Genomic DNA, 13,669 nt, shown 5'->3' with positions numbered 1-13,669 from the left:
GATCGACCGTTCTTGAGAAGTGCGGTTAATTGAAACCCGACCGCCAAAGAACACCGGTATCCACGATCTAGTATTCAAATCAGAATAAAAGCAACCGCCTTTACTAGGATTTGAACCTTAGAACTCTCGACTTCGAAATCGGCTGATTTGCGGTGACGAGTTAACCGCTAGACCGGCACGGTAGGCTGGCTAAAATTACTGAAAACGTAGAATTAATTTATCGCTAATTATTTTTTCCGGTTTACTAAAAAAGAAAATTTAAGAGCTGAGACCGCAGGTGATTTTTTTGCCGTCAATTTCAGGCAAAGTTCTGAAACCAAAATTAAATTTATAAATTACAATATTATGTACTTGCAGAAGAGCATCGTGTAGACGTTTCAAACCGTTTACGTTTCTTAAAGCGTGTGATTTAACGCTAATAAAGTTAGCCGCAAAGTGTAAAGATTTTTATCGATAAAGGATAACGTCGTTTAAAAAAATCTGACAACTAATTTGTAATACTTTCCTGACGTTGGCTGTTTATTCTTATACAATGTAAAAATAATGATACGTGAAAAAAGCTTACTTACGATTTCTTTTTCGGGGAGGGAATAATTTGTGATGAAGTTTTGTTGTAAAATTATCAATGTACAAGAAGTTTCGGGACGTATTAGCCGATTCAGGACACCAAAATGAGCGAGAAAGGTTCATACGTAAGTCCTATTTTGCTTCGTTTTCCTTCCGATCGCGTTTTCCTTCGGTGATTTTCAACAAAAAAGTTATTTTTCAGAAACCTACTTTAACTAAATTTGGCAAATCTAAGACTAGCGTCTGGTTCTACAAAATAAACGTTTTTGAAAATGTCGCCCGGCAGTACGCTTGCGCACCGCAATGCAAACCGATAATTTTTTGCCTGTCATTATTTCCTTCGCTAAATGTAATAAACGTTATTAATAGGTAATAGTAATAGTAAATTAATAAAAATGAGCACCTTGCTTTACGTACTGCCGGATTAATTGTCAGCAATAACTCGATCGTTTGTCAAAGGATTTTTACAAATGAGGTGTCATTTTGTTCGAGATTAAACGCTTAATAAATTTTGTAAAAGTAAAACTTCGATCGAACAAATAATCACAAAGATATCGAAGATTGAAAAATTAAAATGGCCGCCGTTTTGAAATTTTTGAAGGCGACGTTTTCAAAAATTTTTATTTTGTAGAACAAGATGCTAATCGTAGATTTGCCAAATTTAATTAAAGTAGGTTTCTGAAAATACTTTTTTTGTTGAAAATCACAAAATAGCGTCCAGTAGGAAAACAAAGCAAACTAGGACTTTACGTCGACACGAACCTTTTTGCTCGTTTGGGTGTCCTGAATCGGTTCCTGAGGTTCGGCTAATACGTCCCGGAACGCTCCGTATATGTTCAAATAAACAAAAATGTTTAAATATTTTTTGTTCCTCCACCTCCAAAACCACCTTCCAAAAGATACCTTAATTTTTCTACGTTTACCGGGTTAAATGGAAGAAAGCAAAAAAAAAAAAAAAATTGTACTACCGATAAAACGTCAGCTAAGTTTCGTTCGTTTTATTTTATCCGAATAGTTTTTTAAAGGTTTAGGTGTTGCAATCGGGCATAAAGTCCCTTTCGCTCGGTCATCCGTTGTCAACACGAACGGGCTTCTTACGACTGAAAATGCGATCGACGATAAACAGTTTCTTTAAAAATGCAGATAAGAATTATTCGTCGTTTTTCCAAAGACGACGACTTCGTAATGTTATTTAAAACTTGTGGTGTTACAGAAGAACGATAAAAATTAGATTTTGAGACGAAAAGGTTTTAAGCCGAAGGACGTGGGAAGAAAGAGGTAGGTGAGCGTTAGGCGGATTCACTTAAAAAACAACAATTTAAATTACCCCAGACGGTGATGTTGTGGCACCGATGTCCGATAAAGAACTATCTTCTCTCGTTAACAGCGGCGTAAATCGAGGACGATAACGTAGTATAATAACAGAAGCGCTGACGATAGTGTAAGCCAGCAACGTTCCGATCGACATGAACTCCACTAATTTTTCTAAATCAAATACAAGCGCGATAATGGCGCTAAATAAACCAGAAACAGCCAGATTAATCAACGGCACCTGAAATAAATGATAAATTAATTAACGGTTTCATACGTTTTAATAATTAATCTAATAAAAAAATATTTTGCTTTTATCCAGATCGAATTACTCGTATCGTTCGTTCAAAATTAACCTTTTATTAATCCTTGTCCGACAAAATATTTTATTAAAACTGATTTCCGACAAGGGAAGCAATTTTAGGCCTCAGATTAATAGTAGAAGGAAGATTAAAGAAAAACAAACCAACATACTTGGCGTTTATAGACCTAGAAAAGGCATTCGATAACGTAGACTGGAATAAAATGTTCAGCATTTAAAAAAAATTAGGGTTTCTGATACAGAGATAGAAGAACAATTGCTAACATGTACAGGAACCAAACAGCAACAGTAAAAATTTGAAGAACATAAGAAAGAAGCCGTAATAAGAAAGGAAGTCCGACAAGGATGTTCCCTATCTCCGTTACTTTTTAATCTTTACATGGAACTAGCAGTTAATGATGTTAAAGAACAATTTAGATTCGGAGTAACAGTACAAGGTGAAAAGATAAAGATGCTACGATTTGCTGATGATATAGTAATTCTAGCCGAGAATAAAAAGGATTTAGAAGAAACAATGAACGGCATAGATGAAGTCCTACGCAAGAACTATCGAATGAAAATAAACAAGAACAAAACAAAAGTAATGAAATGTAGTAGAAATAACAAAGATGGACCACTGAATGTGAAAATAGGAGGAGAAAAGATTATGGAGGTAGAAGAATTTTGTTATTTGGGAAGTAGAATTACTAAAGATGGACGAAGTAGGAGCGATATAAAATGTCGAATAGCACAAGCTAAACGAGCCTTCAGTAAGAAATATAATTTGTTTACATCAAAACTTAATTTAAATGTCAGGAAAAGATTTTTGAAAGGATATGTTTGGAGTGTCGCTTTATATGGAAGTGAAACTTGGACGATCGGAGTATCTGAGAAGAAAAGATTAGAAGCTTTTGAAGTGCGGTGCTATAGGAGAATGTTAAAAATCAGACGGGTGGATAAAGTGACAAATGAAGAGGTATTGCAGCAAATTGATGAAGAAAGAAGCGTTTGGAAAAATATAGTTAAAAGAAGAAACAGACTTATAGGCTACATACAAAGGCATCCTGGAATAGTCGCTTTAATATCGGAAGAACAGGTAGAAGGAAAAAATTGTGTAGGCAGGCCACGTTTGGAATATGTAAAACAAATTGTTAGGGATGTAGGATGTAGAGGGTATACTGAAATGAAACGACTAGCACTAGATAGGGAATCTTGGAGAGCTGCATCAAACCAGTCAAATGACTGAAGACAAAAAAAAATCTTAACAAAATTTAAAAACTAATATCCTTAAATAATCCGGCTGAGTTGGCAGAGTAAATAAATAATCTTTTTCGTAAAAAAGAAGCGATCGTTAATTTTGAAAATAAATTCGAATTATTATATTTCTTAGCGTTGTTTTCCATTACATAAAACGATAATAAATATGCGAGTTATGCGTCCTTGCAGATTTATAATCTCGGTGTCAGCTTCGAATTAATCGAGCCGTCAAATCTTTATGCGGCCAGTAGGAGCGGATGTATTCTAAAACTAATTAAATTTAGGTATACCGCACTTCATTTTACAATTATTTAAATTACGTTTAAACATTACCTGAGTAGTTTCATTTACACGTCCCAGAAACGAGAACAATAAGCCGTCCTGAGCCATAGCGTACATACATCTCGGTAAAGAAAACAACGAGCCCAATAAAGTTGTAGTCATTCCACACAATGCACCGAGCGACACTATATATTTAGCCCACGGTAAATCGAGCGAAGAAAAAGCTTCTGGAAGCGCCGCCGTTGGATTTATTTCATAAAACGGCACCATCAATGTTAATGCGGCACTCACCAATATGTATCCTAAACAATACCAAACAAAATTTATTTTACGAAAAGAAAATCATAATTTTATATATATTTTTATAACCTATTCGTCGCTAATAAATAATCTATGTGTCGGTTGAGCCACAGCGTCGTATACCTACGTACCCTTTAAAAAAATCGGAATTCACAAAAACCAAAAACAGTTTTTTAATATTTATCTTTAGAGCGTTTGCGAGCACAAATCCGCTGAATATCTCGTTAAGTATAGTCGAAATTTACGATCGTCGTTCAAATTTTTTTTTTACCTTTCTTCGTCCCTTTTCAAAGTCGAATTTCAAAAATCTAGAGATCGGAATTTCAAAAAATCCTTTCTTACTGTGCAGTTTCACCGTAAAAAGAACGCGTATACAGATTTTCATCGCTTAATTACGAAGGCGTTGATTACAAATGTAATCGCTCACGATATGTTGTCTTCGATTTCAATAACACCTCTATTGAAAATACCTCTACCGAAAAATATTTTTCGAGCGACTCGCTGTAAGAAAGGAGAGTGAGAATTTAACAGCCCGAATGAGAAGCGCAACGCCGTAACGGATTATTTGTTATTTACGCGTTTTAATAAATAATTTTTCATTTTTACACCGTAGAGTTATCGGTTAGAGATCATGATCCATAAAATCTGGGGTTCGCTGTATCAAAGCGAACGCGCAACACGTAAAAAATATATACCGGAAAATCAGGAACGTATAACGGGTTACAAACGGAGAGATTCGCCGATTATACTAGGATGAAACTCCGGCGATCTAGAAATCGCCTCGCACGGGGACGATAATGTAAAATAAATTTAACACTATCCCCCTGCTGAATTAAAGGTAAAGGAAACGATACTAAAACCGGAATCGAGGTCGATCCTTATTTCTTTTTATAAAAACAACCTAAAGGAAATCTGTAGGTTTGACCTCAAACCGGTTAATTAGCCGCCTACTAATTTAGCTACAGGGTAGCGCAGAAATATTTCCCGACATTCCGCCGTCTAAATATCGTAATAAATCGTACCGGTCTTCTTTTTTTATAAAATTTTACGGTAAACTTAAGAATCTACGCTGTACCACGGTATATACTGTAATCGACCGTTTATTCGTAAGATGTATTTTTAAATTCACAACTGTTGTGCCGCTATACAAATAAACGTATTTTATTAATATTTATACGTAACGATTTAATTCCGCGTTTTTAAACGACGAAAAGCTAAATAACTGCGGTATCAGAGGAGCCGCTTACAAACGGTTATAGTCAAAAGTATTTGACGTTTCACCTTGTGACAAAAATCCGCATATAATATCGCGTAAAATTTAGGTCCTCGCTTCAAGATGTGTAACTACGAGTCGCTCACTCCGGTACGTATTTTCTGAACCTATTATACGTATTAGCGACCTGCTTCTAAATCTTGACCCGTTCGTCGTAATCCTTTCCGCAAGCGATGCAACCGTATCTATATATGAAGATAATTATTTAAAAGGAATTCAAAATCGTACGATAGCAGATCAAAAAATATTCGGCGGATGGAGCGTATCCGACTGACTTAAATCCGAATAAAAATGTCGCGTTACGCTTCTCAGATAGACGTAACATTGCCGATCGCGCGGATAAAATTTCCGTAAACGATAATATTTCTGTCGTCCGCAAAGTGAAAGTTTTGGGTTTACTAGTCGACAAGTTGTCACGGGATGATCTCATTAATTTAATTATAACAAAATGAAACCGTATTGTTCTGTTGTGAAGCGCCTTAATAGACGATGAGGTTATCGTCGTTATTAAATATTTATTACGCCGACAAGTATTCTTTATCTCTTGGACTCCCTCACAAAATCAGAACGAGTTCGTAAGATAACGAAATTTGATCTCGGATAAAAGCGTGAATCGTATACACCTACATCCACCTTTACGAAACCATATTCAGTTTATAAGAAAGGGCCTTATTACGCTTTCGTTATTATTTTTAATAGATTACTCCACCTTTTCCAAAATCTTCCGCCGATTATTTAAAATATAAGTAACAAATTTCCTGTGGCGACAATGAATTGGACATCTGTCGATGAATTTTTAAATAATATTGTTTAAACAAAAAAGTAAGCGATTCGAGTGCACCTGTGTTTATAAATATTCAATAGCGCCTAGTGAATTGTGAATTATTTTTTAGTAATTTTTTACGCTTAATGTACTTACCTTAACGGACTTTAAACGCATCTACCTTTTATTTTTATAATTATTCTTATATTGACGTGATATCAACAGTATAATATAATGTTTTTGTGTTCCGATCAGAATAAAAATTGATTTAATTAAAATTTTTAATTTCTCCCCTCTCTCTCTCTCACTGTGTGTGTGTGTGTGTGTATGGTATATATATATATATATATATATATATATATGTGTGTGTGTGTGTGTGTGTGTGTGTGTGTGTGTGTGTGTGTGTGTGTACGCATATATATAGAGCGTTTCAAAATGATTTTACCACTCAAACGGCAGATATGTTCCTGGGAATGAAATATGTATTTAAATGAAAGTTCATATATATATATCGTTTACATTTTGGTCGTCGAAGAGGTAACCGATCGAAGTTAAGAAATAATAAACATACACAGTCCTAATCGAGGGCTAAAGTTCGCGTTTGGTACACGGTTGATAGATAGATAAATATTCATCCCCATCGAGTAGTAAAAGAGTTTTGAAACGCTCTGTGTATACTCGTATGTATATTTATCGACCGCATTTATTTTAAATAGCTGAATGATGTCGACAAAAATTTTTTCTCGGCAAATTATGACGGGTACCGTTCACAGACGGAAATTTACTGCAGAGTATTTGAAAAAAGCCTCGTCAACTCGACGGCTTTTATGAAATGCTACGATCTCGGTTAAACGTTTTTCGCTTAAGGTATAATTTATATAGTGAGACGTGATGTTCTCACGGTTAATTTTTAACTGTAAACTATCAGTATTTACCGAAGCAAACAAGCGTCATCGATAAAATCGTAGCGAGCGGAATAGAAAAAGTCGGATCACGTGCTTCTTCTCCTGATGTGGCGATGCTGTCGAATCCAACAAACGCATAAAAACAAGTCGCAGCACCTGTAAATGTAAAACAATCATGTTTACTGCCCGTTCCGCTTTACATATATACATACATACATACTAACAACTTTTTTACAACTTATCTATAAGCGTGTGACGGATACATTTTTACGTTATCGTAGAAAATACTGCGGTCGCTTCGTTTTGTTTACGGATTTCCTTTTATAACTTTGAAGAAAGCCGGCGATCGAATTACTTACAGCGGTAGCCGGGCACCCGCTAAAAATGTTACCGATTACACTATTTGTTACGTTTTTGTTAATATTACCGATTTGATAATATTATTATAAATAATATAAAGACATCTGTAAAACGTTCGGCCGCTTAAAAGTTCTGTGTTTTTCATCGTTACAAAAAAAAAATACATTTTTTAAGCGAATCTCAAAATTTCATTCTTTTATACTTTTCGGAGAGAAACATTTTGTATCGCGACGATGTTACGTCCACGCAGCTGTCGCTTTTGTCGGACCGGAAAAAACTAAAGATTCCGTGAACTGTTTGAAAGCGCTTTGTAAATAATCCGACGTAAGTTACGAAAAAGCGTTAGAAATTTTAAAAATTCACTGTAAGCGGAATTTTTTAATAAATTTAAATAGTTTTTAGGTTTACCGAATCACCCCCTACTGTCACAACTACATGTAAGAAACTATTTCTTATCTTTGAAACTTATTATTTATCGTTTACACACAACGATCGTATTTGTGAATCCCTATTTCGTCGGTGGCGGCAGTTTTTAGACGCATCCCGAACGATGTACGATAACGTTTAAATTAACCGGTCCTCTTTTTCGCTCTCGAAAACAAAGGGAAAGAATCCTTTAAATTTTAATTAACCGTTCTCGTTTGCGTATCGGGTTTAAACCTTTTAAAACAAAGTAATAAATACGTAAAAGCTCGAACTTTATTTTATTCGTTTTTCAGAAAACGTCAAAACGTTATTTTCGTTTATTCGGTCGCCACGAACAAGCGACTAAACGCACACGCGTCTTAAACTTTCCAGTCCGTCACCTTAAGGATCGTATCCGGCAAACATCGTAGTCGTTTTACCATACCCGCATCAAATCTGTGTCAGGCGGAGACATTTTTACTCGCCCCGGTATAACTGTGAAAAAAGCTAGGCTACTTTTGTTTCCGCTTTCAAGCAGAAAACAAAACGTTACGTTTCGGTATAGCTATATTATCGAAACTCGCTTAGTCCGAGCGTTATGTAGGAGAAACTTAAAAATATATATTTTAACCGGTTTAACATGATTAATAACAAAAAAAAAAAATAAAAATAATAATAATACATACCCGCAACAACTCCATGAATTCCGTATGGTAAAAATCCACGAGGGCCGAACCAGTTGTTTATGTCGGCATAATACAAGCCGAGCACAATTATTAGTCCGATAACACCCAAATTTATTATTGTAAATACGCTGTTTACCATCGCAGAACCTTTTACACCAAGTCCTGTAAAAAACATACGAAAGATTCTAATATGAACATTATATTGGATCTTAAACGTAATACTAAAACGTATAAATGTATTTTGGAAGTGGTTTTTATTATTCGGCTAAGGTAGTCTTGTGGATGGATAAATTGAGGAACATGATACTCGCTGATTGTGGCTTTCGCATTCTTCAGAAACACAACAAAGTGGAAAGCATTAACGGTGAAATATTAAGCGATCTTAAGTACATTTTTGGCTTACGACCGATAAAAATCTAGGAAAAATCTGCCGATATAATAAACGTTAAAACAAATCTTTATTTCGTAATTATAAATGTATACCTAAAAAACTAAAAACACGAGGTCTTTTTACAAAGTACCTGACCGTTTGTTGTCCGGCTGAAAGCATGAAGAGCCGCTGGTAGATTTTAGAGACAGGTTGGACTGTATGTTCATAGATGGCGAATGAAGACGCCGTGTTGCTTGTTGAATAAGGGTTTAACGAGTCGTCGTCTTAACGGTTAATGAAATGAATCGTAACGTAACGTGTAACTTGACATATAAAAATAAAAAATATAAAATTAAATACAACATTAAAGCTAACGTTCATCCGAACTAAAAGTATGACGTGACCGCCTTGGACCAAATTCGAGCGTCGAATGCTAGTACGACGGAACTCTCCGGTGAGCGCTAGCACCCACTAGATCGCAGCACCAAACGGCTCGACGTGGAACGGAACAGCCGCATTTAGTTGCTTTGTATATATGACTTGTTTAACCCTAGTTGTTAAACTTAGTCGCTGCCCCTCGGTTTCTATGAGATTAAGCATCTTAATTTATTTATTTATTTTTTTTGTTAAAATTAATTATTTCATCCGGAGGTTCCGGGTTCAAATCCCGGTCAGGCGTGGTGCTTTCACGTGCTACAAAACACATTCATCTCATCCGCTGAAGCAATGGTGGTCCCAGAGGTTAAAAAAAAGAATTATTACTTTCTGCTATAAGGGAAAATATAACCTTTTTCCTTATTTGTGGTTTTCATTGTAACCTTCTTCAAAAGAAATTTTTATGAAGAAACAATAAGTAGACGTTAACTTATTTTTCAAAATTTCATCGCGAATGATAGTCAGTCGATCACCTATAGGTAAGTAGGCGTTTGTAGGATTTTGCAAAATGTACCGGACCTGTTTACTAAGAAAAAAGAGCTTTGCGTTGATGTCATACGAGACGTGCAGGATTACTCCAAAGCGGTTTTGACTTTTCTAAGTACATAATAACCGGTGAAAAAAGTCAGATGCATTTCAACACTAAGACGTAGTAACAGAACACTTCATTTTTTCAAATTTGAAGAGAAACAAAACAAGTGAAGAGCTAAGTAAAGCTATAGTTTTTTTTGTTTATTTATTTTTTAAGCGGTGTTACTAATCCGGCCCAGGAGATCAAACGGTTTATTATTACACGAAGATTAGACCTTTTCATTTTCTACTGAAATTAGTAATTCTCGCTCTACGATAAAATTGAACCGATAAATTGAAATCGTCACTATAGTTAATTGTAGAACGTTTAGCTAATACAAAATAATAACGCTGCAATTACTAGCCGAATCGTAAACGTAGTTTCCAGGAAAAAAGGATCATTAAAACCAAGGAAGAAATATTATATACTCGTGACTAATTTACTGTAATCTTTAAAACGTTTTTTCAGATACTTTGTAAGCGAGGGAATTTGACGTGAGAACTATAAAAAATAAGAAAATGCAACGCGTTTTCTACTGTACAGCAGTAGAAGAACGGTCTCAGAAATAAATAGGCTAAAGGACGAAGTGAAATATTTATTGTGGAAATGATTATGTTTACTATTGCAGCGGTATCTTGGCAATAGTCTTTTCATCATTCTTCTTTAAAACGGATAGCTACCTCCATTTTGAAAGGGAGAATGTTTGAAAAATCATTACATCGTTCCAAGTAATAGCGAGGAACCTTACTGTAAAACTTCATGAAATGCGTTCGGCTGCACTTCACCTCAAAAAATCCCAAAAATTTAAGTTAAAACAGGACCTCACTTCACTAAGTCGATAATAATTTGACTTTATTAACGGCTCATTACGGCGATGAAAAATGGATCGGTGTACGACAATAACGTACGGAAAAGATCGTGGTAGAAGAGAGGTGAAGATCCGCAAACAGTGGCGAAGACAAGATTGACGCTAAGAAAATTGATGCTGTGTGTGCGCGCGCGTAATGTAATCGGAAAGAAACTGTTCACTATGAGCTATTACCGCACCACTACTGTCAACTACAATTACAAAATATTACGGTACGTGATCAAGATAAAGCGAGTAGTATAAAAACCTTAGGTTTTGGATCAGGCCGACCAGTCCTGAGCCCAGGCCAGTGATCCGGAACCTAAGGTTTCTTTTCACACAGAGCACTGCCACTTTTCAGTTAAATTCTCACCGTGCAAGCGTCTTTCTACAGCAAAAAGCATACCAAATTTCGATTCTGTTTTCTTCAATAATAGATCAATCCCCGAGGTTCAGAGCACAAAAAAGATTCTGCCGAATTTTAAAAATAGGGCGTATCTCGAAAACGGTGCGTCCTAGGCCATTTTTAACGCGATTTTGAAAGGCTCGGTAGTTTCTTTGAATATAGGTAGGTTCTTTGAATCGGTTGACGGTAGTTTCATCCGACCAGTCCACCCGTTCTCGAGTTACGCCCTTTTCACAACATTTTTTTTTGAAATTAATGATGAAAATGTGCTCAGTTAACAATTTTTTAAAATCGGACATCATTACTTTCAGCGAAAGCGGGATTGTTCCAGCATAACAACAATAACACATCATTATTAAAATTATTTTCATTATTACAAGACTATAAATTTTGAACGAATTGACAATGGCAGTAAAGTAGTATTTTGATACAAAAATCTGTCCAACAAGTAAGTTAATTACATTTTTATACAATATAAATGGTGATATCGAACAATTATATAAAAAATACAATTCTAATCCATTTACTATGCGATTAATGTGTGAATATAATAAAGATTTATTTACTTCATGTGGAAAAAATCTTTATAAATCAAACAAAGTGGAAAACTAAAACTTTTCGTGGAAAATAAGTTGTCTATTGATGATTTAATTGAAAAATATTTTGAAATGAAACAAACTAATTAAAGAAATATTTCTTTCTGAATTGATGTTACATATTTAAATACCAGATACAAAACAAGCATTGGGTGGTTCTTTAATAAAACACTCGTGGAATGTTGGTGAAAAAATGTTGTAGATATTTATGAATTTCTAATTAATATGAAAGATGTGGTATTTAACGCTATAAAGGAGACAATATTAAATATTATTTAGTCGTGGTTGTAGAGTTGGAAAAATGTGTGGGTGATAAATGCGATTTGTGTACATTTAACTTGCACAGCTGCACTCGATTTGCTTTAAATGTACGTGAAAATCCAACCGTCTTGAATGAACAGTATTTACAAGCCTATGAAAAAATTATTTAAATGGGAAGTGGATGGGCTATAAATAAAATATTAAGGTTGGATCTCTCAATAACAGAATTCGATCCATTATATGGGGGTGGTAAAAGTACATATTTACATCCACCAAAAGCTTTATTAAAAAAACACGCTATAATAAATGTACAAAATGATGATGAAAAATGTTTTTTACGGTCAATTCTAGCGCATCTATTTCCTTATAATATAAATACGTGTTCTGTTTCATCCTATAAAAAATTTGAAGATCGATTAAACATGAAAGGAATAGAATATTCTGTTTGTGTTAAAAATATTGATAAATTTGAATCGCAAAACCTAAATATTAGTGTAAATGTCTTGTGTTATGATATCGAAGATGACGAAGAATCGTTTAATCCTAACGGTGTGTATATAAAACGTATGAATAATAATCGAAAAAATGTCGTTTGGTTATTGTTATTAACCGATGTTAAATTAATTCGCTACCATTAGACGCTAATAAATATGACAAACGAATATAACGGTTTTTCAAGGATGTTGAGCGATAATAATAAATGTCCTAGAAAAGGTGAATATTGTCCCTATTGTTTGCATCGTTTTAAATCTTGGACTAGTGAAAGCAAAACTAAAGAAAAGCTTGCAAAACATATTGAAGATTGTGAACAAGGAAAGGTTCAGAGAATTACAATGCCAAAGGAATGGATCGGTGTAGGAGAGAATCGTAGACGAGGAAATGTAGTATCGTTTAAAGACTATTCGTCAACATTACCCGTACCGTTTGTTATATATGCAGATTTCGAATCGTTTAATGTTTCCAAACCGTATCGCAAACCCCGAACCGGGTACTAGTAATACTACAAAAACACATACCCGTAAACCATCTGGAAATTACTATGTAATTATCGACGAAAACCGTCGTATTGTCGAAGCGAAATTATATAGGGCCACTACAGATGATGACAAGGTAGTTAAAAATTTTGTCATTGATTTAGTAATAAATATGAATATTTCAAAAAGGAATTTTCAACTAATAAAGAGTATTATGAGTGAAACAGATCAAGAAAAATTTGAAAATGATACAAAATGTGTTATATATGGAGATGAGATTATTGTGAACCGTGTAAGACACCATTCACATACAAGTGGTAAATTTATTGGACCGGCCCATGAATATTGCAATTTAAATTGTACTTCATAATTTACGCGATTACGATCATATTGTATTGGCGCTGAATGAATTGAAGGATAAATTTGAAATTTCTTGTATTGCAAACGACAGTGAAAAACTTGTATTTATAACACTCAAGAATGAAATATATATATTTAGTATAGATATTTAGATAGAGATTTGTACGTATCTATATACGTACCGATTTCTATCTTATAGCTTAGATGAATTGGTGAAAAGTTTATTTGATCGTTGTCATTTATATGGTATGAATAAGAAAAGGTTTTTTACAACAATATATCAATTTAAAAGAAATATACAAAAAAATGGCGAAGAAAACAAAAAACAAATGGAGTTGTTTAATATGTTGATCTCTACACATGTATTACACTGGCATCTGTTTTCAATGAAACGCAATTACCACCCATCAAAGCGTTTTATGATGATTTAAAGAGAGAA

General features: G+C 34.5%; 2 protein-coding genes across 2 annotated transcripts in view; one reads left to right on the top strand and one right to left on the bottom strand.

Annotated features, from left to right (window-relative positions):
* LOC142334135 (ATP-dependent RNA helicase DDX42) overlaps positions 1–13,669 on the top strand; it is a 185,213-nt gene that overhangs the window by 89,528 nt on the left and 82,016 nt on the right. The gene's annotated exons all lie outside the window — the stretch shown is intronic.
* The window catches only part of LOC142333888 (cationic amino acid transporter 4), a 44,362-nt gene that overhangs the window by 12,677 nt on the left and 18,016 nt on the right, over positions 1–13,669 (bottom strand). The window contains exons 5-8 of the mRNA XM_075381482.1: positions 8,411–8,572; positions 6,990–7,115; positions 3,770–4,020; positions 1,895–2,119 (exon numbers count right to left, since the gene is read on the bottom strand). Of these exons, the coding sequence (XP_075237597.1) occupies positions 1,895–2,119; positions 3,770–4,020; positions 6,990–7,115; positions 8,411–8,572 (764 nt within the window). The remainder of the gene's footprint in view (positions 1–1,894; positions 2,120–3,769; positions 4,021–6,989; positions 7,116–8,410; positions 8,573–13,669) is intronic.

This window comes from Lycorma delicatula, chromosome 13 (assembly GCF_047948215.1).
Source record: "Lycorma delicatula isolate Av1 chromosome 13, ASM4794821v1, whole genome shotgun sequence".
Taxonomy (NCBI): Eukaryota; Metazoa; Arthropoda; class Insecta; order Hemiptera; family Fulgoridae; genus Lycorma; species Lycorma delicatula.
Note: the sequence above shows the minus strand (reverse complement) of the source record. Positions and strands in the feature narration are given on the sequence as shown.